At 48.5% G+C, this 23,083-nt stretch overlaps 1 protein-coding gene and 1 long non-coding RNA gene across 2 annotated transcripts in view; one reads left to right on the top strand and one right to left on the bottom strand.

The window, feature by feature from the left end:
- Positions 1-2,666: 2,666 nt before the first annotated feature.
- LOC128312377 (uncharacterized) lies at positions 2,667-4,956 on the bottom strand. Its single transcript, XR_008291595.1, has 2 exons — positions 4,658-4,956; positions 2,667-3,687 (listed from the first exon to the last, which is right to left on the bottom strand). It is a non-coding gene; the product is annotated as an uncharacterized LOC128312377 (long non-coding RNA).
- A 4,843-nt stretch (positions 4,957-9,799) lies between these two features.
- CCDC63 (coiled-coil domain containing 63) overlaps positions 9,800-23,083 on the top strand; it is a 36,629-nt gene continuing 23,345 nt past the window's right edge. Inside the window, exons 1-5 of the mRNA XM_027043936.2 lie at positions 9,800-10,146; positions 11,144-11,250; positions 14,113-14,205; positions 14,599-14,768; positions 17,665-17,854. Of these exons, the coding sequence (XP_026899737.1) occupies positions 14,197-14,205; positions 14,599-14,768; positions 17,665-17,854 (369 nt within the window). The 5' untranslated portion in view covers positions 9,800-10,146; positions 11,144-11,250; positions 14,113-14,196. The remainder of the gene's footprint in view (positions 10,147-11,143; positions 11,251-14,112; positions 14,206-14,598; positions 14,769-17,664; positions 17,855-23,083) is intronic.

Below are 23,083 nucleotides of genomic sequence, written 5' to 3' on the forward strand. Positions count from 1 at the left end.
AATGGCCTTCTCAAAGGGACTGCTACAAACAAAGTGAGGGTCTGTATGGAGCTCTGCAGGGGTGAGGGAAGGAGGGAGTTTGCACTTCAGGGAAATCTCTGGAGATGATGATAGGTGAAGGGAAAGATGTGGGCGTGGCTGTGAAGACAGTGTGGAGTAACAGCTTTCCAAACTGGAGGTCTTTGGGGAGGCAGAACAGCAGCCTAGAGAGCTCACAGGCTCTGGATGCAAAGAAACTCTGAATTCAAATCCTGGCTCAGGATTTGTCACTAGTTTCATGTTTGACCTGCAACATATCATTTCAGCTCTCTGAACCTCAGTTTCTTGTTCTGTAAAATGGGGGCTAGGTTATTGGGATGATTGCTGCGTGCTGGTTCTCGCTCTGGTGGACCCTGACCGCAATGATCCAGGGAGGTAGTGTCAGCGCCACTCCCCACAACACTCAGGAGGGGACTCGCGCTCTGTCATCTGTGCAAATGGTGCCCCCTGGTGCACCAACATGAATGATGCCTCCTGGAGTTGTGTGACACAGCAGCCTGGATGAGGAGACAGAGGCCCAGAGAGGTTAAGTCACTAGCACGTGGCAGAGGTGGGATTTGAGCTCAGGTCTGTCTGACTCCACAGCCCAAGCCTGAACTACCATGCCCTCCTGCCCACCAGTGATTTGTCAAATCTGGAAAACAGTTTGGTGCCCGTGACTGTTTGAACTTTGGGAGATCGTGTGAACCGTCACAGGATTTTCTCACGTGGATTTCTTCACAGAGATACATAGCAAATAAGCTCATGACTGCAAAATTCCTGAGTGTCTGGTGTGCAGTGAAAAGTAACTCAGAGAGGTGAACAAGAGGCTTGCTGCAAAATGGGACCCCGTCCTGCAGCTGAGTGTCTGAGGACAACCTAAAAGGAAGAGTGTGGCAGCAGCATTTTCAAGATGAGGGAAGCAGGTGAGTCCTTGGGCTGGAGGCAAAGAGATAAAGCAGGCTGAAAAAACAAATTTGGGGACTAGAGGGGGTGGCTGGCACACCAGCTCCAGTTAGGGTCCCACAGGGAACAGGAGCTGGGCTGGGGAAGAACACAGCCCCCATGAACCAGGCCACCTGCATCCAGACAGCATGCGGTGCCCCCCGCCCCCATGGATTTAGAGTGGGAAAAGGGAAATGGAGATGTCCTTACCAGAGGAAGTCAGGAAAACTCAAAGGTGTTCATTACATGGATGATTTGAGGACATTCTGGTCACTCTCAAGTTTTTTAATTTGATGACCATTGACTCAATCAGCTTTTACTTTCTGGGTCTTTAAATGATGTGGAAGATGGTGGGGTTTTCAAATGATGCCAATTCAGGGTGGTAGCTGAGGGGTTGGGGATGAGGGGTGAGGAGAAGTATGTTTACTGCCCTACATCAGGTGGCCTCTGCGTTCAAGCCATAGATATTCCCAGAAGGTGAAAAACACAACTTCCCCAAACTCCCTGCTGTCATTAATCAGCAAACGTCTCAGGAGCAGGTGTGCCTGAGTGAATTTTGGGGTCACGGCAGATAATCCAGTCTGGCTAGGCTGAAGCAGGTGACCCAACTATCTCTCTGATCCTGAGCCACCGAATAAGGGGATTAATCTAAATCTCTCAGAGGAGAGGACAATTTTCAAGAAAGCCTGGGACCCACAAAATGAAAGCTGGACGTAGTGGCCTGAGGTTTGTTTACCGGGATCATTTAGAAAAGCTGCCATTGCGGTTGAGACACCCCAGGAGCCCGGGGGCACAGAGCTCAAAGGGGTCTGGGAGGCATGGAAGTGGAAAATTGGGGAGGGGTTGGCGTGAGCTTTGATGGGAGTCGATGCCTTTCTCAAGGGGTCAGTAATGACCAGAGCTAGCTGATCGTCACGGAACAGAGCCAGACAGGGTGCATGTGGATTCTGGCTCTGCTTTCTTCCTCATCGCGTGACCTTCGCAAGTCACTTCCCCTCCCCTGTGTCCGGTTTCCTCATCTGTAAAATTGGACGATAATAGTACCCACCTCACAGAAACATCGTGAGTGAATGAATGTTTGCAAATGCCTAGAACAGGGCCTGGCATGTAGTAGAAAACACTATATAAATGTAAATACATAAATTCAAAAGGATTTAGGAACTGTGTCAGGAACCGGGGTCAATGACTAAATGGTAGAACAAAATATGCTTCTAGTGCTCTTATCAGTGAGGAAATTCCAAGAGTGTTAGGAGTTCCGTGCCAGAAACTGGGGGCTGGGGCCAATACAGTTGACCACCGGACAACATTGGGGTCAGGGGCACTGACTCCCCTGCCCCCAGTCAAAAATCCCCATGTAACTTTTGACTTCCCCAAAACTTAACTGCGAATAGCCAATTGTTGACCAGAAGCCTTACCGATAATATCAACAGTTGATTAATACACTTTCGTATGTTATATATATTATATACTGTATTCTTATAATGAAGTAGGCTAGAGAAAAGAAAATGTTAAGCAAATCATAAGGAATAGAAAATACACTTATGGCACTGAACTGTTATCAAAAAAAAAAATCCACGTATATGTGCACCCACCCGCGCAGTTCAAACTCGTGTTGTTCAAGGGTCCGCTGTATGTATACTTTCTATTATTTCACAGAGGGGCCACGTGGAGAAGCACCAGGGTCAGGCAGGAGGTAGAGGGAGTGAGGGGAAAACGTGGGCAAGAGACTTTATTGTGATTTTTGCAGGAAGGAACGGGCAAGCGGAGAAGGTTTAAGACGGACTCGTTTGAATAGTACGGCAGGCTCCCAGGTGCAGATTGTGTCCCCTTTTGATAGTACCTGGCACTGGGGTGATTAGGGCAGGGGGAGAGTAGCTGGGAGCTGAGAGCTTGACAAAGTAGGCAGCCAGAACTGGTTGGTTTGCATGTGGAAGGCGCGCTCCCAGCTGGGTTGTTGGCTTTCCGGGAAGGAGCTGACCTTGCCAGAGGCAGTCCTGGACAGTATCAGCAAGGCCCCAGGTCTTTGGAGCATCGGAATAGATATGCTCACCGCAGCGCCTTATAAGCATCAGCACTCGGTATCTGTAACCAATCTGCGGTATCAGTTGGAGTGACTTTGGCAGCTTGTACCAGAAGAACTGATTAATAGAGGCTTAAGAAAGAAGATGCTTAATTCAATCTGACACTACAAGAGGTCTCGAGGTGGAAACTTCCAGCTTTAGCTTGTCAACTCACTAGTCTCCTCTGGGACCAGCCCGTTCCTCTCCTTTGCCTTTTTTTTTTTTTCCTGCCCAGCATGTTGGTGATGTCTCTCCCTATGGTCCCAAGCAGGAAAGAGGTTTCAGTTACTGTTGCTATGTAACCATGCCAGAATTTAGTCGTGTAAAACAATGCGATTATTTCTTATACTCTGCGGGTTGACAAGAGTACAGCTGGGGGGTGTTTCTGTCCCACACGGTGTTGGCTGGGGCCATTTGCTGAACTGCATTCAGCTGGCAGCTGGGCTAAGCTGGAAGGTTCAAGAAGGCTTCGTTCATGTGACTTCGGCTTTGGTGCTCCTCTGGGTGGTCTCATCCGGTGGCCAGCTTGCGCTTCCTCACAGCCTGGTGGTCTCAGTACTCACACGTCTCTCCCAGTGGCTGGCTTCCCTTCTGCTGTATTCCATTGGTCAAAGCAAGGCACAAGGCCAGCTCCAGTTCAAGGGGAGTTTTAAAAGTGGGGCACCTGCCATCCTCAATAAAAGGAAGAAAAGGAAAGGAAGGAAGGAGAGAGTGGATTTGGTAAGCAAATGGTAGCATCTGCCACACTGAAGCTTCAACGTCCCCTGAAGAGGCCAGACAGAGCCGATCTTTCCTTAGAGCAGCTGAGTGGCACTGGTGAGGGAGCATAAGGCAAGCTGAGGGCAAAGTACAAGCTAGGGCACCCCCCCCCCCCACTCTACTCAAGGGTGGGACATATGTGGTATTCCTCAGGCTCTCCTGGCTGCCTAACAACAAAGGAAAGGAAAGAAAACAAATGGTTAAATTGACAGGAGTCTTCTTCAGTGTACGGACAACTTCATAAACTGCAAGAAAAAGGCAATCTTATCCATAGCCTGATCTCCAGAAACCTATAGACTCCGTTTCCTGGAGCCCTAATATCACCCCTCATCAGGATGGAAGGGGGTTTAAGTGCTTGCCATCGTGATGTCAGAAACAAAGGCAAATGAAAAATTAAATGCCCTGACTGCCTACAGCCCAGTGACGAGTCCTTGAAACAGGCAGAGTGACCTTCCTCTAGGAGCCCAGCTGACTCCGTGATGACACTTGGCTAGGGGCAAAAGGAAATCTTAGCTTAACATTACCCTGACCTCCCAGGATCCTGTGAGTCTCCTTAAACACATAAAAATCCCTTTGCAAGCCTCCTTTATCTTTAACTCCCAAGGGTGTGTTGGCAATTATACCCCAAGCGTGTGACCCCTGATATGCATCAGAAGGGTCTCACGTCAGGGGTTTTGCTAAACAGCACTAAATGGCGTTTTGCTAACAACAGCTAGCCCCTCAAGGTCCTGGAAACCATGCTTCCAAAATTCCTTAGAGACTTGGGCTGTCCCTAACCCCCTCCCAACCTGAAGCTATATAATCAGTCACCCTTCACAACCCCAGTGCGGCTCTTCCTGCCCACGGGTCCTGTCCCCGTGCTTTAAGAAAATCACCGTTTTGCACCAAAGACGTCTTCAGGAATTCTTTCTTGGCCATCGACTCTGAACCCCACCATCACCCCCAAGCCCCATCAGCACAGCGGGTGTTCATACTTCTCGGAGCACCGGGCTAACATAGAGCAGCCAGTCTTCTCTTTCCCTCTCTCTCTCCCTCGTTCGCTGTGCTCTGCCTGTTCACAGCCTCGCCTGTGGGGGCGGGATGCTAACACATGTGGGGAGGGGGGAGGGCCCAGTTATTTCAAAAAGATGGAAGCGTTTGGCACTGCTCCTGGTGCCAAATTGAAATTAATGCTGGCTTCACTCCCAGGCTGGTTCCGTCCTCTCCAGAGGGCAGCACCAAACCCAAGAAGGTCACTTGCTTGTCGCAGGGGAAGGTGGGGGACGGGGGCTGTGACTGTCAGGGCCCCAGAAGAAAACTGAATCCGACTCAAGTGGGTCAAAAGACTTTAAAGAAGGGGCTTTTCTCAGAGTGTGGACTGGGTTAGGGGGTCAGAGAAGGGAGGTTGATGCACAGAGAGATGAGCAGCAGAGGGAAGCCGTTACTACCTTTAATAAAGGCTAAGAAGTAAGATGCTTAATTCAGTCTGACATAACATGGAGTCTTGAGGTGGAAACTCCTAGCTTTAGTTTGTCAACTCTGCAGTTGACAGGAAGACGGGAAGGAATCAGAGGGACTGGAGTGCATGGAGGGCTGGGGCTGGGGAGGTAGCCCTCTAGACAGAAGCTGGAGCTGGAGGTACGCAGTGGCTTACTGCCAGAGACACCATGCTCAGTCCAAGAAGGACTTTGAAGGAAATGCCCCCCTCTCCCTCCCCCTGCCTTCTGATCTCCTGCTGGTCCCTCCCATTGGCTACACGCCCAGCTGGAAACCAGTAGGCGAGGGAGCCCAGGGGTGATGTGGACACCAGGTTGGCAGAGAAGGGTAGAGAACGAACTGGTGTAGGGTGGGCAAAGTGATACAGGGGTGTTGTGTTATGCATATGCCCAAGACATGTGGTTATTTTTCTAATTATTTTTCAATACTCTAGAATGTCCCATTAATAGATATGCCACAATTTAAAAAAAATGAAATAAAATAAAATAAAATAAAATAAAAACCCTCTTGGGGTGCCTGGGTGGCTCAGTTGTTTAAGCGTCCGACTTCAGCTCAGGTCGTGACCTTACAGTTCACGGGTTCAAGCCCTGCATCGGGCTCGGTGCTGACAGCTCCGAGCCTGGAACCTGCTTCGGGTTCTGCGCCTCCCTCTCTCTCTGCCCCTCCCCTGCTCATGCTGTGTCTGTCTCTCGCTCTCAAAAATAAATAATAAACATTAAAAAAAAAATAAAAACCCTCTTGTTCATCTTTGTAGAAAACTTTTTTATTGAAGTACAGTATGCGTATATAACATATATACATCAGAAGTGCGCCGTCTGACTTTTCACAAGTGAGCTTATCCACGTAACCAGAGCAAGACACAGAACATTCCCAGCACTCTGGAAGCCCCCTGACTCCCCACCAGCTATGTCTGCTCCAGCTCCCTTCCACCAGATACCCTGTATTCTGACCTTTCATTGCACTGGGCCTTCTCCCCAGTTTTGTACTTTACATAAAGGACACCCTTCAGTATGAGCTCCTAGGGGTCTGGCTTCTTTCACTCCACATGGCTATTTTGTTGCTCTTTGCTTACTTCCACTTGCCCCTGTAGAGTTGTTACAAGGGGCATCTTTGTGTCTATGGATTTTCTTTCTTCCTTCTTTCTTTCTTTCTTTCTTTCTTTCTTTCTTTCTTTCTTTCTTTCTTTTTCTTTCTTTTTTTTTTTTTTTGCCTTTGGACTTTTTTTAGGAAGAATCCCAGACTTAGGTTTCCTGGGTTGAAGGGTGTAAACACTTTTAGAGATCTTGATGTGTGAGGCCACATTACTTTCTGAAGGATGTGGAACCCTCATCATTCCTTATGTTAGAAGTCTGCCATCGAGATTATAATTGCTGATTTGGGCTTTTGTGGAAGGAAAGCCAAGAGGGAATCAGTTTTGGATCCTGCCGAGGAGGAATCTGAAACCGGCGATGTGAACGAGGGACACTCAAACTATACGTACTTTTTCCAAAATTATTTGTTATTTCGTTAAACAAAAAACTATTGGGGCGCCTGGGTAGGCCAGTTGGATGAGCGGCTGACTTTGGCTCAGGTCACGATCTCACGGTTGGTGAGTTCAAGCCCCTTACTGGGCTTGCTGCTGTCAGCTTAGGACCCACTTCGGATCCTCTGTCCCCTTTCTCTCTGTTCCTTCCCTGCTTCGGGAATGCTCTTTCTCTTTCAAGAATAAATAAACATTAAAAAAAAAAACAACTATTATGGCAAAAGTCAGAATCTCATCAGACTGTCTGACCCTTCTCTTGTGGATTGCTACTATTTTTATTTTGAATCCATACACAGAGCGAAATATTTCACAATCTTTTTTAGGCTTTAAAGTTCTCAATTTGGCCCTAGCAGTTTCAAGAATTTAAGGCTCAGAGAGGTCAACTGACTTTTCTAAGGGCACACAGCAAATCAGTGGCAGAGCCAGGAGTAAAACCTGAGTATCTTACCAACTTGTCCAGTGTTCTCTCCACTATAACGCTGTGCCCTCCCTGCCTGTGCCCCCTTTTCTGAGAGTTACTTTCACAGTTCCTACAAAGGGGCTATTGTATCCCCTGATCATGGTCCCCTGATACCATATGATTGGGCCGACAGTGAATATCAAATTTAGACCGGGCCAATTGGATTCTCTTTCCTAAGAAATTGAGATTAGAACATTGATTTTTTTTTTTTTTTTAAACTGGGCTCCAAAGTGAGAAAACTGAAAAGAAGCAAGCTGGGAAGGAAGGGAAAGAAAAAAAAAAAGTCTTTAAAAATAAGGGATCAGGGGGGCCTGGCTGGCTCAGTTAGTAGAGCACGGAACTCTTGATCTCAGGGTTGTGAGTTCAAGTGTCACGTTGAGGGTAGAGTTCACTTTAAAAAATAAAAACAAAAACAAAAACAAGAGGTTAGGTTGAGAGACCAGGTAGTTTGAGAGACAGAGCTGGAGAGAAGAGCTAACTTGGTCCCCGATAACTTTCCAAGTTCTTAGTTCTTATTCCTCACAGGGCTGTGCCTCCAGTTCACCCATGATAACCCTAGTAGTCATATAAGTTAGCCTGCTTTTGGCTGCAATAAGAAAATTTATTAATTCTTATAATTGGAAGTGCAGAGTGGGTTTCAGGCATGGTATGATCAAAGTTCCAGGTATATTGCTCTGCAACTCTTTCTTGGCTCTTCCCTCCATCATGTGTTGGCTTTGTTCTCTCATTGGCTTCTCTCATGGTTACAAGAGGGCTGCTATCAACAACAGGGGCCACATGCTTCCTTGTTCCCATCCATGGAGCTAGAGAAAGCATTTCCCCTCCAACCTTGGACTATAAATACTTCCTTTCTGTCTGTTTAAGCCACTGTAAGTTATGTACCTATTCTCTAAAGAGTTGCAGTCTCCAGGAGAATGCTATGCACTGATTGGCTTGCACTTATGTTCCTGATCCAATCACTGGTGCGGAGGATGGAAAGGTTGTGATTGGCTAAGGGTAATCAAAATCTACCCTGGAGATACCAGTGAAAATCAACTTCTGGTCACCTGGGCTGCATGGGCGAGGGCTGGTTACTTGAACAAATCAGAATCAGCTAGGAAGGAAGAAGGAAGAACAGATTGTGGAGAAGGAAAAAAAGAGAAAAATCATTTTGAATCATTTCAAGTGGATTTCTGATCCTTGTAGCCAAAGAATCATTTGGACAACCAGCTTCCCGGTCTGTAGCCAAATGCCTTTGCCCAGCCCCTCTGCAGCTTGATTCTAATTTCCTCCTCCATTCTGTAGACTCCGTTATCGCCAGCATTTCTCACCACTGGCTCCTTGCTTTGGCAAGCTGGCATCTCAGTCTGCTCCAAGCCCTGCTGATGGAGCTGAAGAGCTCTTTAGCAGAATCAATTCTGGCATGTTCTAATTTAAAAAGCCTTGCACTTCTCTGCATGGGGGCTGCTGAGATCTGTGCCCATAAAGGCAGGGAGAGTAAATTCTTCTGAGGGAGAGCCTATTTTTAACAAGTCCTGAACCTAATTGAACTTAATCATTTTTCAGTCGTTGACACTTGAAATGTGTGAGTCACTAGGCTATGCATGGAGCAGAGGGCTACGGCGGCCCTTTAAGTATCAGAGGCATGCTGAATACCAGCTTCCAGAATTGCTGCTAGGGTCTGGGGCTGTGGTTTTGGTCAGGGTTATGGTAAGACATGGGGCCCTAGAAACAGACAGCCCTGGATTCGAATCCTGGCTTCCCCACCTACTGCAACAGTCACTGTGTTTCTTCAAGCCTCAGTTTCCTCATCTGTAAAATGAGGAGGCTAACACTTGTACCAAAACACTTCACGTGAATAATCAAGGCCTGACATGAGGCTGCTCAAAATCCTTATTCTACTTGGTATGAGTATTCATACGTTTCCTTGCAGAAATGTTAATGTGTTTGCTCATGACATGTTGCCCAAACCCCATACATAATATGCCATACCCTAACTTTCCTCATGGTTACAACATGGCTGCCAGTGAACAGGGACCACTTGCTCCCTCCTGCACCATACTGCCTTTCTGAAACCAAAAATGTAGTTAAGTTCTAAAACACATTCTGCCCCCAGGGTTTAGGGATAAGAAAAATGGAGCTCTTAGTATGGCTGAGCTACAATAATTCAAAAGGGAATCAAAATTACCCTGGAGAACCCGTGCTTGCAATCATTTGCTTTGAGCAACCTGGAGCCCCGGGACAAGTGGCCGGCTTGTGTTAAGGGCCATTTGTATGAAAAATGTTTAAGCTGCCAAACTCCATTCGGCCAGTGAAAAATGCTCACCCCAGATGACCTGGGTCAGACTGAGGGTTTCCTGTGTCAAGCTCATAGAAGGTGGATGTGGGTGCGCCCGAAGAAAAATGATGGGCAAATTCCCCCCCCCCCCGCACTGGTGACGTTCTTTTCTTCCTTTTAAATCCTGGCTTTCTTGTTTTGCAGAGCAGGAGGGAGTGGATCCCTCTTAGTGCGTGTGGAGACTGTACCCCGCGAGGCTGCTGTAAGTGTGCAGGAGAGGGAGACGAGCAGGAACCGGAGATGCCAGCCACGAGGGCGGAGGGCCTTAGGCCGGTGTGAGCGCCGGTTACTCAGTATGGTGGGGGTGCGGCTAGTCTGGGAAGGGGTCGCTGAGAGGTGTGTCACATCCCCAACCCCCACCTTCCCTCCATTCCCTTTGGTCCTCTCCCGAGGGCCCTGTGCTTTCCCAGCGCCTTCCAGGGGAGAACGCCCGTCTGTGCGGGTCACAAAGGCGCGGGTTCTAGGGGTCCGAGAACTCCCAGACGCGGGTGGGGGGAGTGGGTGCAGCGGGGCCGCACACACTCTCGGTGCCTTTGGACCCCGCAGCGGCTCCAGCGGCGGGACACGCAGCTGGGGCCATCGGCCCCTGGTAAGTTTCACGGCTCTGGCCATGCTTGCTGCTCCACAGCTCCCCCTGCTGGGCAAAAGCAAAGACGTGGTGGCTGCCCCCGCCCTTTCCTACCACCCGCCCTAATCTGGAAAATGTCAATTAAATATAAATAAATTACAATGTGTAAAATAACGTCAAGAAAATCCAACAAACTTCCATTTCCCCCTATAAAGATCTCAATTAAAAAAAATTTTTGTGTGTGTTTCTGCACCCCTGCTTGGCAAGCATATGTTTAACTTACTACCGAGTTAGGCAGCCTTCACTCAGTTTTCACAGACTGGGGCCCAGCTTCTGTCTCAGACCCGGCGTTTTATAACCCATGTAGTCACGGTCTGGCTTTTCCTTTAATAGCAGGTTGTTAAAATTCAGCAGCAAAGGAGGAGCCCGCCTCCCTTACCCCAGCGAATTACATATTAGTTGGTAAAGATGATCTCGGCCCGGGGGGGGGGGGGGGGGGGGGGGGGGGGGGGGAGGTGGAGGGGGGGGACTTCATTCATTCAAACACTATTTGCTAAGAGCTTCTCATGTGCCTGAGACTATAGATATTGTAGTGGATGAAATGAGGCCCAGAGAACCAGACAGCATGTGCCTGGTGATCCCTGACCTGGGCCTCTGGACTTCTCAGCATTTTCCATTGCATACTACTGTCCTCAGAAGGGGGCAAGCTGCAGATTCCTCTCAGGAGCTGCCAACTCGAACCCCTGCTAGCTCCAGGCAGTTTCAGGGACTGTGGGAATTGGAGGGAGGAGTTAGGCACTAGGGAGAAGTGGAGTCTGCAGTCAGGAGAGTAAGGACATTACCCACATTCACATTTTAAAACACCGATTGCTAACCAGGACCGAAGGTAGGTTGAGTCTGCCTGAGGGCTTCAAGTTTGAGACCCTTGAATAAGAGGGTGGTGGGTCAGGGGCCAGCATGCCTGGTGGTGGGGCTTCTCAAGGCCCAGCTATGAGAATGGGGGTAAATCTCTCCGCAGGGAACGGATAGTCCCAGCCCAGTGGGCACAGAGAGTAAGAGGCCTATGTTGGTGTCTGGAAGCTGGAAAGAGCTCAGGGGAGACCGACTCTGTGTGTCAGCAAACAGGTAGGAAGCTGATGGTACCTCCAGCTCCTGGGGGAAAACACAACACAACCAAATATCCTCAAGGGCAGGATAACCTGATATTTGACAATCCTGATTCACAAGCAAGGGACATTCATCAAATGCCTGTTATGTGCTAGGCACCGCACTAAGAGCTTTATACACATTAGTTTATGCTAAGAGGTGGGTGTGGGCATCCCCATTCTACAGATGAGGAGACTGAGGCTCAGAGAGGTGGAATCACACTGTCAGTGAATGTCAGGTTTACTTGAGTCATGCTTTTAGAAAGGTACATCGCAGATCCTCGTAGATCCAAAGAACCCTTGAACATAGAAGAGCTCCTGGATAATATGAAATTAGAGCTACATAAAACTCCAGAGTAGAAAGAGGTCCCAAAGTGAGTATCCTTTGGCTAAACGTCATCAGTCAGGTAAATCCTGCTACAGCCTTTACCCCAACTTGAGCTCTCTTACACACTGGTCTTATTCCATCCTTCTTTTAAGGAACATCCTGGCTTTTCCAGACTTCCTTGCCAGTCACTTCCCACTGGATGCTGCGCCCTGGACTGGATGACACAGCATTCTCTGAATACTCCTTTTATCCACTTGCCTCTCAGCCTTTGCTCAGGCAGTTCTCTCTACCCAGAATTCCTTCCTCACTTTTCTTCTCTGCTTGGTGAGCTCCTATTCATGCTTCAAAACCCAAATTAAACCTCACCTCCTTTGTGGAGTCTTTTGCACTGTTTTACCCTGGACAGAATTCATAGCGCCTTGAAGGCTGACTTGCCACTGGATTCCCTAAATGTGTAGCACACAGTAGGGGCTTAGTCCGTGTGCTAAATGGATCTAAGCACTTCAGGCATGAGAACACATTTTGGTTACAAGTGATTGAAAACTCCTCTCAGATTGTTTTAGGAGAATATGTTAGTTCATGTAATTGGACCTGACCCAGAGGTATCTTCAGGCTTGCCTAATTCCTGGGGTTTGGATGACGTCTCCAAGTTTCAATCTCTCACCATTTTGTCTTCTCCATGTTAGCTTTATTCTCAGGCTCCCTGCAGGGGCAAGAAGGCTGCCAGCCCCTCCTACCTCATTTACATAGGATCCAAAGCAGCAGGAAACCAAGTTGCTCTCTTCCTGAATGTTCAATCTTACACCCCACTATTCGCTCTGCTGGGACCAGCCAAGGTCAGTCCCATCCCTGAAATGATCACTCAGGCCAGGAAGGGTGGGATTATGCAGATTGACTAGGGATCCGGCACTCTGATTGGCCCTTCCAGAGTCATATGGCCCAATCTGATGGGGTGGGGTGGGGTCAGCCCCAGGGAGCAAAAACTGACCAGGAGCGAAGGAATGGGCAGCTTCCCCAAGCAAACCAGGGTATTGTTACCAGGAGACAGAGGAATGCCACACACTCCTCAAGCCCTCATAAACAGTTATTACACTGGACCTTCACGTATGAAACAATCCATAGCATATCATATCATACCAGCCCGTTTACTGAGCACTTATTATGTGCCAGGCTCACTGCTAGGTGCCTTACCGCTTACCAACCTGTGAGATGCCTTCTAGAACTTCTCCTGTTTTCCAGATGAGGAAAATGATGCCCAGAGAACTGAAGTGACTTGCCCAAGGTTAATAAGTGGATGAGGAGGAATTTTTGTTGAGATTTGATGATTGGGACAACCTATCACTGGACTTTAAACCACTGGACTGGAGGACCCCTCAATGGGTGGCAAAGCCAGAAGTTTCTGCTTTAGAAATCCAGCCCTTGAAGTCTGGGAGTTGGGGTGCAGAAGACCTCACAGTCCTCCAGGGCTTGTGGGGTTAACATTGTCGTCCCCTCCTCTGAATACATGGGCCAGATGAGGTTGAAGTTATGACTTGATAAAAATGCCTCTTGTACTACTGGCTGCTGCTTTTTAAAAATTTTTTAAATAATTTTTTAAAAATGGTTATTTATTTATTTTGAGAGAGAGAGAGAGAGAGAGAGAGAGAGAACCAGTGGGGGAGGAGCAGAGAGAGAGGGAGAGAATCCCAAGCAGGCTCTGCACTGTCAGCACAGAGCCTGATGTGGGGCTAAATCTCATGAACCATGAGATCAAGACCTGAGCCAAAATCAAGAGTCAAATCAAGGTGTGCCTGGGTGCCTCAGTCATAAGTGGCTGACTTCAACTCAGGTCATGATCCCACGGTTTGTGGGTTCAAGCCCCACACTGGGCTCTGTGCTGACAGCTCAGAGCCTGGAGCCTGCTTCAGATTCTGTGTCTCCCTCTCTCTCTGCCCCTCCCCCGCTCGCCCTCTGTGCCTCTCTCAAAAATAAACAAACATTAAAAAAAAAAAGAGTCAAATCTAGAGTTAGATGCTTAACTAAGCCACCTAGGCACACCCCAATGGCTCCTGCTTTAGAAGGCAGGTGTGTGTGTGTGTGTGTGTGTGTGCGCGCGTGTGTGTGTGTGTGTGTGTGTGTGTGTTCTATCCTTAACTGAAGCTGAAGTTGGGCTAATTGCATTTTAACCCCATCAGAGGACACATTGCCCTGATGCCATTTGCCCCCTCTTCTTTGGGAACACAGGGAGCAGGAGGGTAACCGGCTCGCCAGAACTGTCTGCCTGGCTCCTAATAATAAATGGTGAGAGGAACAGGTTTCAGGCAAACACTGCGTATTAAAAAAAAAAAAAAAGAAGAAGAAGAAGAAGAAGGCTCTTCTCACACCCGGGCAGCCATCTGCCGTGTCCTCCACACGTGCCAAGTGGTGGGAGGAGGAAGGGACTGCAGCGGGTGGGGAAGGGAGGAGGTGCCCGCCGGGTCCTTAATCGCCAGCAGGGAGGCTCACATATTCTCTTCCTCTTGCCACTGTGGACAGGGCACTGCAGAGACAGAGCAAGGAGCGCTCGCTGGCTTTGACCTCCCTGGTATCTGAGCATAGGGAGCGCACAACTCCTTCAAGATGCCGACGGTAGGTATGAGCTCCTGCGTATGGAGCGCTTGCTGTGGGTCAGGCACTGTGCTCGCCACCAAACATATATTAGCTCATCTAATCCTAACCACAAATCTATATGCACCCATTTTATAGATGAGAGACTGGAGGCTCAGAGACGTTAAGTGATTCACCCAAGGTCACACAGCAAGGCCCCTCTTCAGTATGCAATAATGAGGCCCAGCCTCCTCTCTACCCTGGCAACCCAGAGTGGGTTTTCCCTGTAACAGATAAGCAGTTGACATCACCCAAGGGGAGTTTCCCACCTCTAGCCCTGCCCCCAGACACCCTCTGCCCTCTGCCCTTGGGCTGAAATGTAGGCTTCTCTGGTCACCCAACCCGTTGGTCAATGCCTCTCCCCATCTCACCCAGTCAAAGAAGCACAGGAGAAAACGCTCCGAAGTTCTCAAGGAACCTTCAGAGAAGGTCAAAGAACAGCTGGCTGAGGCTGAGCTTCGGAAGCTGAAGCAGCAATTCAGGAAGATGGTGGAAAGTCGCAAGTCCTTCAACTTCTGCTCCCAGCAGAAGATCTCGAACCAGCAGTAAGTGATGGTCAGAGCTTTGTACTGAGTGAACTTGGAGAAAGTTTTGGATTTGGTTTCATGGGATTTACTTTCTCATGTGGCCTCTGGGCAGGAAGCCGATTCTGAGCCCAATCTGGGTACTTAGGTGGGACAGCTTCAGTAGGAGGGAGAATTTATTCTCAGAATTAGGGTGTCACAGGGACTCCAAGGGGGGCAGGACAGCCATGCCTCAGGGAAGGACCCGAATGAAAAACAATTTCTGGTTCCTGTTTCTTTCTGCACGTGGGTTTCGTTCTTCCCTATCTGGATCTCAGCACTGGCCGGTGGGAGATGGCTGCCCCAACTCCTGAGCTACCAAGGACCACACAGACTGTAGTGAATCCCAAAGTCCCAGGAAAGAGGGAATCTGATTGGCTTAGTTTGGGTCAGGTGTCTACTTCTGGTCCAGTCAGCTGTGCCCGGGGGAGGGACAGGACCATAGGGCACAAAATGGCTATTGTCACTCCCATGGTTCTGGTAATGGAGGTGGGGGAGTTCCCCGAGGAGAGGAAATCATCAGGCTGTGTCTATCCCAAAATATATTTCCTGCTTGTGCATCCTTATGGAGTCTGCAAGATCAAATATTTGAAATTGGATTGTCCTAGAAATTATGATGTTGATAGCTTCTTTAGACAATAGAAAGGTGTTCCCTGGGGTTGAATAAGCAAATATCCTTAGATTCCCTTCAAGGGAATGTAATTCCTTAGCTACATCCTTAACATTTATATAGGCAGAAACTGCCCATTATTAGAAAGAAAATCTTACTGTTAGATGTCGTGTGAAGTTCAGAGGGTAGGGGAAAAGGAGCTCTTTCCATTTTCTATGGATTCAACTCACACAGAGCTACCGCTAGTCCGTTTGGGATCTTCCTGTGAATTAGAAAAAGACGCCCTTTCTCAAGACACTTTACTGCCATCTCTTGGAAACACTGTCATCACATAGGGATTTTGTTAGAACAAGATGAAGCATCTTCCAGGAAAGGGTATTAAGTCAAGAAATCAATGATTGTTTTTCAAGCAGATGGTTCTCTCTTGGGCTGTGCAGTCTACAACCTGCACATCTGTGCTTGGCAGCCCTGATTCACAGCTTACCGCTGGTGGGCATCAGGAAATGCCTCCTTCCTGGTGGGTCTCTGACAGTTTTTCTGGAATCTTACCCTTCACACTACCACCTTCATCCCACTTTTCACTGTGACGAACCTAAAGGGGAAGGAGTGGAAAAGTGGAGATCTTAGATTCTTCAAGTGAAACACCTATAAATAGGGGCCAGAACTGAGATGAGCTGAGTGAGGTGCCCAGGGTGCAATATTTAAGGAAGTGCTTTTTCTAGTGCTTCTCCTACACCTATACCACCTTAAGAGTGAAAGCCTCCTTAAATTTAGGGATGCCTCACTCCGGGTCCCAGTCCTGCTGATAAGACAGACAAACCTTCCTTTTGCTTTTGCTGAGCCCTCTGAATTCCTAACTCTGGTGGACTCTGTTCGTTTTTTCTCTCCACCTTAACAAAGACCCCCTGCCAAGAGGGGCTTAAGATGGGGAGAAAGGTCCCAGCTACCAGGTTTAGAAGACAAGCTGCTCTAGAATTAGGGGTGCATTCCCACAGGTGGCTATTTACATTTATAATTGGTGGAATACCATTTAAAGTTCAGTTCTTCCTTTGCACTGGCCACATTGCAAGTGCTCCACAGCCTACGTGGCTGGTGGATTCTATGGGACAGTGCAGATAGAGAACAGTTCCATCATTACAGAAATTCTATTGGACGTGTTGCTTTAAAACAGGGGTCAGCGAGCCATGACCCCTGGGCCAAGTCTGGCCGGCTGCCTGTTTTTGTAAATAAGGTTTTATTGGAGCATGGCCACGCCTATTTGTTTATGCGTCTCCCATGGTTACTTTGTTGAATCGTTGCAATAGAGACCATCTGGGCCTGCGGATCCTAAAATATTTACTTTTTGGCCCTTTAAAGAAAAATGTTTGCAGACCCCCCCTCCCCACCCTAGAACATTTTGCTGTTCTAGAACAATGCTTCCAAAACTTTAATGTGCATGAGTCACTTGAGGATCTTGTTACCGAGCAGATTCTGATTCAATAGGTCCTGAGTTAGGGCCTGAGCTTCTGCATTTCTCCAAGCTTCCAAAGGCTATGCAGGCAGCGGGTCTGCAGACTGCACTGTGCAGCAGGTGTCGGTGCCTGGACTTTGCCAGAAACAGCCTCTGTGCCGTTTCCAGTCATTGGGTTGTTGAGTAGTCGCACGAGCCTTTTCTTTTCAAAATCCCTGTTTGCCCACACACCTACCCCTCTCTTCTCCAGAGGGGAAAGCGAGAGAGAGAGAGAGAGAGAGAGAGGGAGGGAGAGAGGGAGAGAGAGAGAGAGAGAGAGAGAGAGAGGAGACCCATGTCAGTCATTTAATAAATCATTAGCACCCCGCGTAGAGACAGTGGGGGAGGTTGGAGGTTACGGAGCATCTCTGTGTTGAGGCAAAATTGAAAATGCCTGGCTGATGGGCTTGCCTCTCGTGACCAGAGATCATTGGCTGCAAAGTCTGGAAAGAAAGTCAGCAAGATCAGACAGATGCCCATGAGCTGCTGGCAAAAGAGAACCTGGTCCTAGAACTCAGGTGTTGACAGGCACAGCTGCAAGTTGTTCCCTAGCAAGCAAAGGCCCGCTAGAAAGGGGCGGAGCCATGGAAGGTGCGGTGAACTGGGCGGCGGGTGGTCAGAGTTCTAGCCCTGGACCCCAGACCCTGACAAGCCCCTGCCACTTGCAGGGGCGGGAAGTACCTCTCCGAGGCTCCTTCAGCGCTAAGGAGCCTGGGGCACCCGGGCAAGGTAAACTCGGGGCGGGGTTCAGAGTCAATCACGTGCTGCTTTCCCAACAGCAAGGAAATCAAGACCCTGCAGAGGGAGCAGGAGGAGATCACTCTGCTTCTGGGTCTCATCAAGTCCTCGAAGAACTTGGAACTGAATGAGAGAAACTACACGGAGCTGTGTTTCCTGCTGCAGACCAAGGAGGACTACGAGGCCCTGATTAAATCACAGAAGGTGCTGTTGGCAGATCTGGATGAGAAGGTGTGGTCTTTCTCGTAGGGGGTTAACCAGAGCGAGGAGCAAGGGCGGGAGTGGGGGGCGCGGGAATACCCACCATGCCTTAGGCCAGATCTGACCCCCCCCCATATTCTAAAGGTGACTGTGATCACTCCACCATCTTGGGACCCCTACTCTCCCAGTGCTACCAGGCCATTCCTCCGCTGTGCTCCCCAGCGCCTCCCCACTACCCTTAGAGTCAATTCTCAACCCCGCGCTGTGTTGGTCAGGAGAGGTTAGGTTATACCGCAATAACACCCTTCCGCCACAACTCAGTGTTTTGAGCAATAAAGGTTTCTTCTTCGTTCCTGCTGTGTCTATCATGGATTGGCTAGGGGCTCTTATATCTTCTCATCCTGGGACCAGGTTGCCAAGTGTTGTGGCAGAGAAAAAAGGTTCTGGAAAGTCTCACACTGGCAATTGAACGCTGCAGCCTGGAAGCAGTACATTGCTTCTGCTTATGACCCATAGGCTCAAAATAGTCAAATCCATATATACCCCAAATGCCCATCCCCAAATAGTCCACTCTACCCATCCACAAAAGGGTCGAAGAAGTGTATGTATCCAGAAGGCAAAGAGCTAGAGACATTTGTTGGACAATGTTAATGGTCATATCTCTTCCTATGGCTTGAGAGGCCCTGTGATCTAGGCCCTGCCTACCCCTCTGTTCTCATCCCACGTCATTCCTTCCTTCACTCATCTCACCCAGCTGCAGAAGACTTCCCCCTTCCAAATATGTGAAAACTGGTCTGACCTCAGGGCCTTTGCACGTGTTCGCCTGATCCCCGCTGTCTGTCTTTTATGTCTCAGCTCAAATGTGACTTTTAAAGGGAGGCCTTTTCTATGTCCTCTCTCCTATTTAAAGCATATCCCCCTTGCATTAATTAGGTTCCTGGCCAAAAACAAATAGTATGCTCAGTAAGGTACTTTGAGAAGAGTTTTATGAGGCACTGTTTACAAGGGTGTGAGCACAGAGTAGGGACATTGAAGCACTGTAGGGTTAGCCACAGTGGGCAGGGGGCACACCCCATAACTTGAACACAGGGAGCATGCCAGGGGGAACAAATACCCCAACCTCTCTCTTCTTCCCCATGGACCCCCAGTGCAAGGAGGCCATTGTGGACTCCTTCCAGGTCAGCTTCCTGGGGCACAGAGCAGGGTGGGTGGCACAGAGTGGAGAGTGAACCTCAGGAGTCAAACAGAAGATCCCAGAACACCCCCTCGGCCCCTTTCACGACATCCCATGGCCCCCCCTTGATAGCACTTCTCATAGTGGTAATTATGGCTTAACACAGGTGTCATCTGTCCCTATAACGTGTCACCTGCAGGAGGGCAAGGACCATGTCTGTTTTGTTCCCCTCGGTACATCCCACGCGTGTGCCAGTGCCTGGCACATAGTAGGCCCTCAATAAATATTTACTGACTGAAAGAATCTGGAAATCTCATTACATCTTTCCTCTGCTTGCAAATCCTTCAGTAATTTCCTGTTGTTCTTGAGATAAGGGCCAGACTCCCCCATGTGGTCTGCTGGCTCGGCTGCCCTGTGTCCCTCCTGCCCCTTCCACCTTCCCTCCTGCTCCCCGCTCCGTGTTCCATCCACACTGGCCACCTCCATAAACCTACAGTGCTGTCTCTCCCCTGCAGGCCTTTGCACATGCCCTTCCCTCTGCCCGGATTGCCCTTCCATCTTCTTTGCTTGGGGAGCTCCTATTCATCCTGTAGGCCTCAGCCCAAATGCTACTTCTGCCGGATACTTGTCCCTTCATTTCCCTGCCAGATGCTCCCACTGGACGTGTCCAAAATGCCTCACATCTCCCTTTTCCTAGGACTAATTATGCTTCATAGCTTGTTTCTAGTCCTAGATTATAGGTTTGTGTTGAGGCCAGGGGCCATGATACCGTCTTGGTCACCAGCATCCCCCTGTTGTATGGCACAGAGAGGGCATCTAAGAATCATTGAGGAATGAATGAATGAATTTGTGGATGAGAAAGGAGGCAATAGCAGTGAAGAAAGAGGAAAAGTGAAGAAAAGATGGGGACATGGGTCCTCAGAAATAGTAGGAAAAGGCAGCCTGCTTTGGAATCTGCAAAAGAACATGGGGCTCACCGTCCTGTACAAAACCCCTTTTTGCCCAGCTCCATCCCAGGGAGGGCGGGTCCCAGAATCCCCTGCTGCTATGCCCAGAGCTTCCTTCTTACAAGAGGTCACTGGAGGCAGGGACCTCACCAGGCCCTGCCTGGCCTCAAAGAGCAAATAAGCCTATGCCTTCATGCTGGAGAGAGCACCTTGCGTAGGCAACGCATTCCTCTGGCGGTGCAGCCTTGGATGTGTCTCTTTTTGGGCAGAGGCCTAATTACTCTCAGCGTCACAAAAGCAACGTCTGACAAAGAGATGCCAAAGGGAACAGGAGGCTGAGTTTAATGACAAGAGTCACTGGGCAGAGTGCGGACACCACAGCATCCTTTGACAAGGAGCTAGAACCTGAGGTCCCCCGGTGAACTCAGGCAGGGGTGGGCATCCCTTCGGCACAGGCCACGCTTTGCTCCAGAGATGCTGCCCTCCCATATATTACAACGAGTCGTTTGTTTCACTTCGTAGGTGAGTTAGTGGGGCTCTGTGTTGAGGGAGCTGCCTGTGCACAGCGTAAGAGAGAAGAAAGTAGACGGGGGTCTGACTTGAACCAAAGCCTGGCTACTATGATTGAATCATAAACAGCGTTCACATGCCTTACGAGTTTGTGGGCAACCTAGCGGTTCCCTTGATGCCTGATCATCTGAGCTGCCATCTTGCTTGATGTACCAGTGGGCATGTGTTGGGCTATGGAAGTTTGTTTTTCTCACATAATACGATGTCTGTCTGGAAAAAGATTGTCCCAGAGACGGGTTAGTAGCTCTACAATGATGGGTTAGTCTTTTTCTCTCCGATCCTCTTGGTTGGCCCTGGCCTCATGGTCACAAGATGGCTGCCAAAGCTTAGCTGGTATAGCTTCTCACAGAATCACATTCAAAGATATGAAGAAAGGATAGGGGGTCTTGTTCTTATATGATATTCTCACTTATGAGGGAGAGAATATTTCACAGAAACTCTCCAGCTGATTTTCCCTCATTGGCCAGGGCATATACCTACTTCTAGGCCAATCACTGGCAAAGGGAAATGAAATTTCTATAATTGGTTGGGGGCTAGACCAGGGGCAGTAAACTGTGGTGTGAGAGCCCAATCTGGTCTGTTTATGGCCCTCCAGAAAAGAATGATTTTTACAAAGAAGACAGACTATCTCTTCCTATGACTGTTTTAGGAAATGAGGAAACTTTCTCCAGAGGCTTCCCTAGCAATCAGCCTGCCTAATTCATAGGCCCTAACTGGTTTAGTCCTGTCCAACCTTGAATGAATAAATCATAGTCAGAGGGGACAGAATTACCATGGTTGGCTTGGATCAGCCTTCTGGGGTGAGATGGGTTTTGGGGGCCAACAACCCACCACATCCATTACAGTTCTGGCTGTTCATACCTCTTCCAGCTACCTGGCTCTGGAACATTCTTCTGTCCTTTGCTTGGTATCTCTCACTGCCTGAAACCATCTTTCATCAGCATACTGTGGTTCCTTCAAGATTAAATGTGGGTGTAGACCAAATTGGTGGTCTTCAGGACAGATTAAGTCTGACAACATGAGGGCTTTGGCCCAGTCAGTGTTTAAAATTTATTTTAATTAGTTAACTTGTTAAAATTGAGAGATTTCATGTAAAAGTTTGGGTATCTGACTTTTCTTCAAAAAAAGAAAAAAAGATGGAAAGATTTCATAACATTGACCCGAATTTCCGTGGGACAACAGCAGCTAAATAGTGTTGTGGTGACACCACAGCTGTTTACCCACTCTCTACTTCTTCTTCTCTAACAGATTCCTAAAGAGCTATGTTTCTCATCTTCCCTTGCAGCTAAAGGTGGGCAATGAAATTTGAGGGGAAGTCTGTTGGGGGTGTCTAGAAAGTTTTGCTTCCTAGATATAGGTCCTAGCCATTTATCCGTGTTGCTTCTTCTACCTTCCTGCCTGGAATATGACTGTGAAAGCTGGTGCAGTGGCAGCCATTTTTTGACCATCAGGGAAAGGCCAGGTGAATCACAGAGACCTTGTGTTTAGTTCCTTGAGTTACTGAACTTAACCTGGCACGTTTATGGAGAGGAAGATAAACCATAATTTGTTTGAGCCATTGTTTAGTTGCATTTTCTATAATTTGTAGTTGCATGATACGAACTGCTGCCTCTTAAGGCAGGGAGTATGTGCTCCAGTTTTCTATATTCTCCACCATCCTGTACGGTCTTATAGTGAGCCCACTTTACGCTTTTATGCCACCTGCTTGGGCATAGTTTGCAACCTCTAGTATAGATTTTTCTCTCAATGTTCCATGGTCATAACTGAGACTGTGCTGTATAGACTTCCCGAAGGTTTGGCAATAACCAAAGGAAACCACCATCTCAGGGACACTAACATAGAACCCCGGATGCGACTGCTCCCAGAATTCATCAGCCCAAGCTCAGCACAGGGGCGCCTTGCTCCCAGCTGGAAGCCAGCCTCCATGTAGATGACAAACTTTATATTTCATTACACCAAGCACTTAACGTCTCTCATCTGGAACTTCTCAATTTCCAGACAGGAGCCGGCCTTCAGATAGTGAATTCAAGTTACTACCTCCAGACAAACATGAACATAAAAAATTGCTTTAAATGACAGTGCTCTGACCCTTCACCCAGCAGGGTTCCAAAAAAAAAAAAAAAAAGTCTCAGAGCTTAGTCTCAGTCCAAACCCTAAGAAGATAAAGTACCTCTGACACATTAGGACCTGGCACTCACTTGTCTTCAGATAATAGTTCCATAAACTTCTGTAGAACCTGCTAGGATTTAGCACTAGCCAGCTGCTTCCAGATGGGGCTAACTTTTGGGAGGCAATTTGGATCTCTGCCTGGGTTGGGTTAAAGCTGTATGTCAGGTTGGTTATGCACGTTGCTAGTGGTGTGAGGAAATGACATGATCCACTGTCACTTGTATGAGAAACTGCAGAGTGAGCTCTGTGGGAAGGTGATGGCAGGGGTGGAGGTGGGGGGTATGCTTGGGTCTGGAGAACTTGGCTGGAGCTGCAAGGGTAGAGAGAAACACCAAAATTCTCTCCTGCCAGCCATGGCAAGGGTGTATGGCCCTTCTCTGAAGTCAGAATCAATGATCC

Source organism: Acinonyx jubatus, chromosome D3 (genome assembly GCF_027475565.1).
Source record: "Acinonyx jubatus isolate Ajub_Pintada_27869175 chromosome D3, VMU_Ajub_asm_v1.0, whole genome shotgun sequence".
Classification (NCBI taxonomy): domain Eukaryota; kingdom Metazoa; phylum Chordata; class Mammalia; order Carnivora; family Felidae; genus Acinonyx; species Acinonyx jubatus.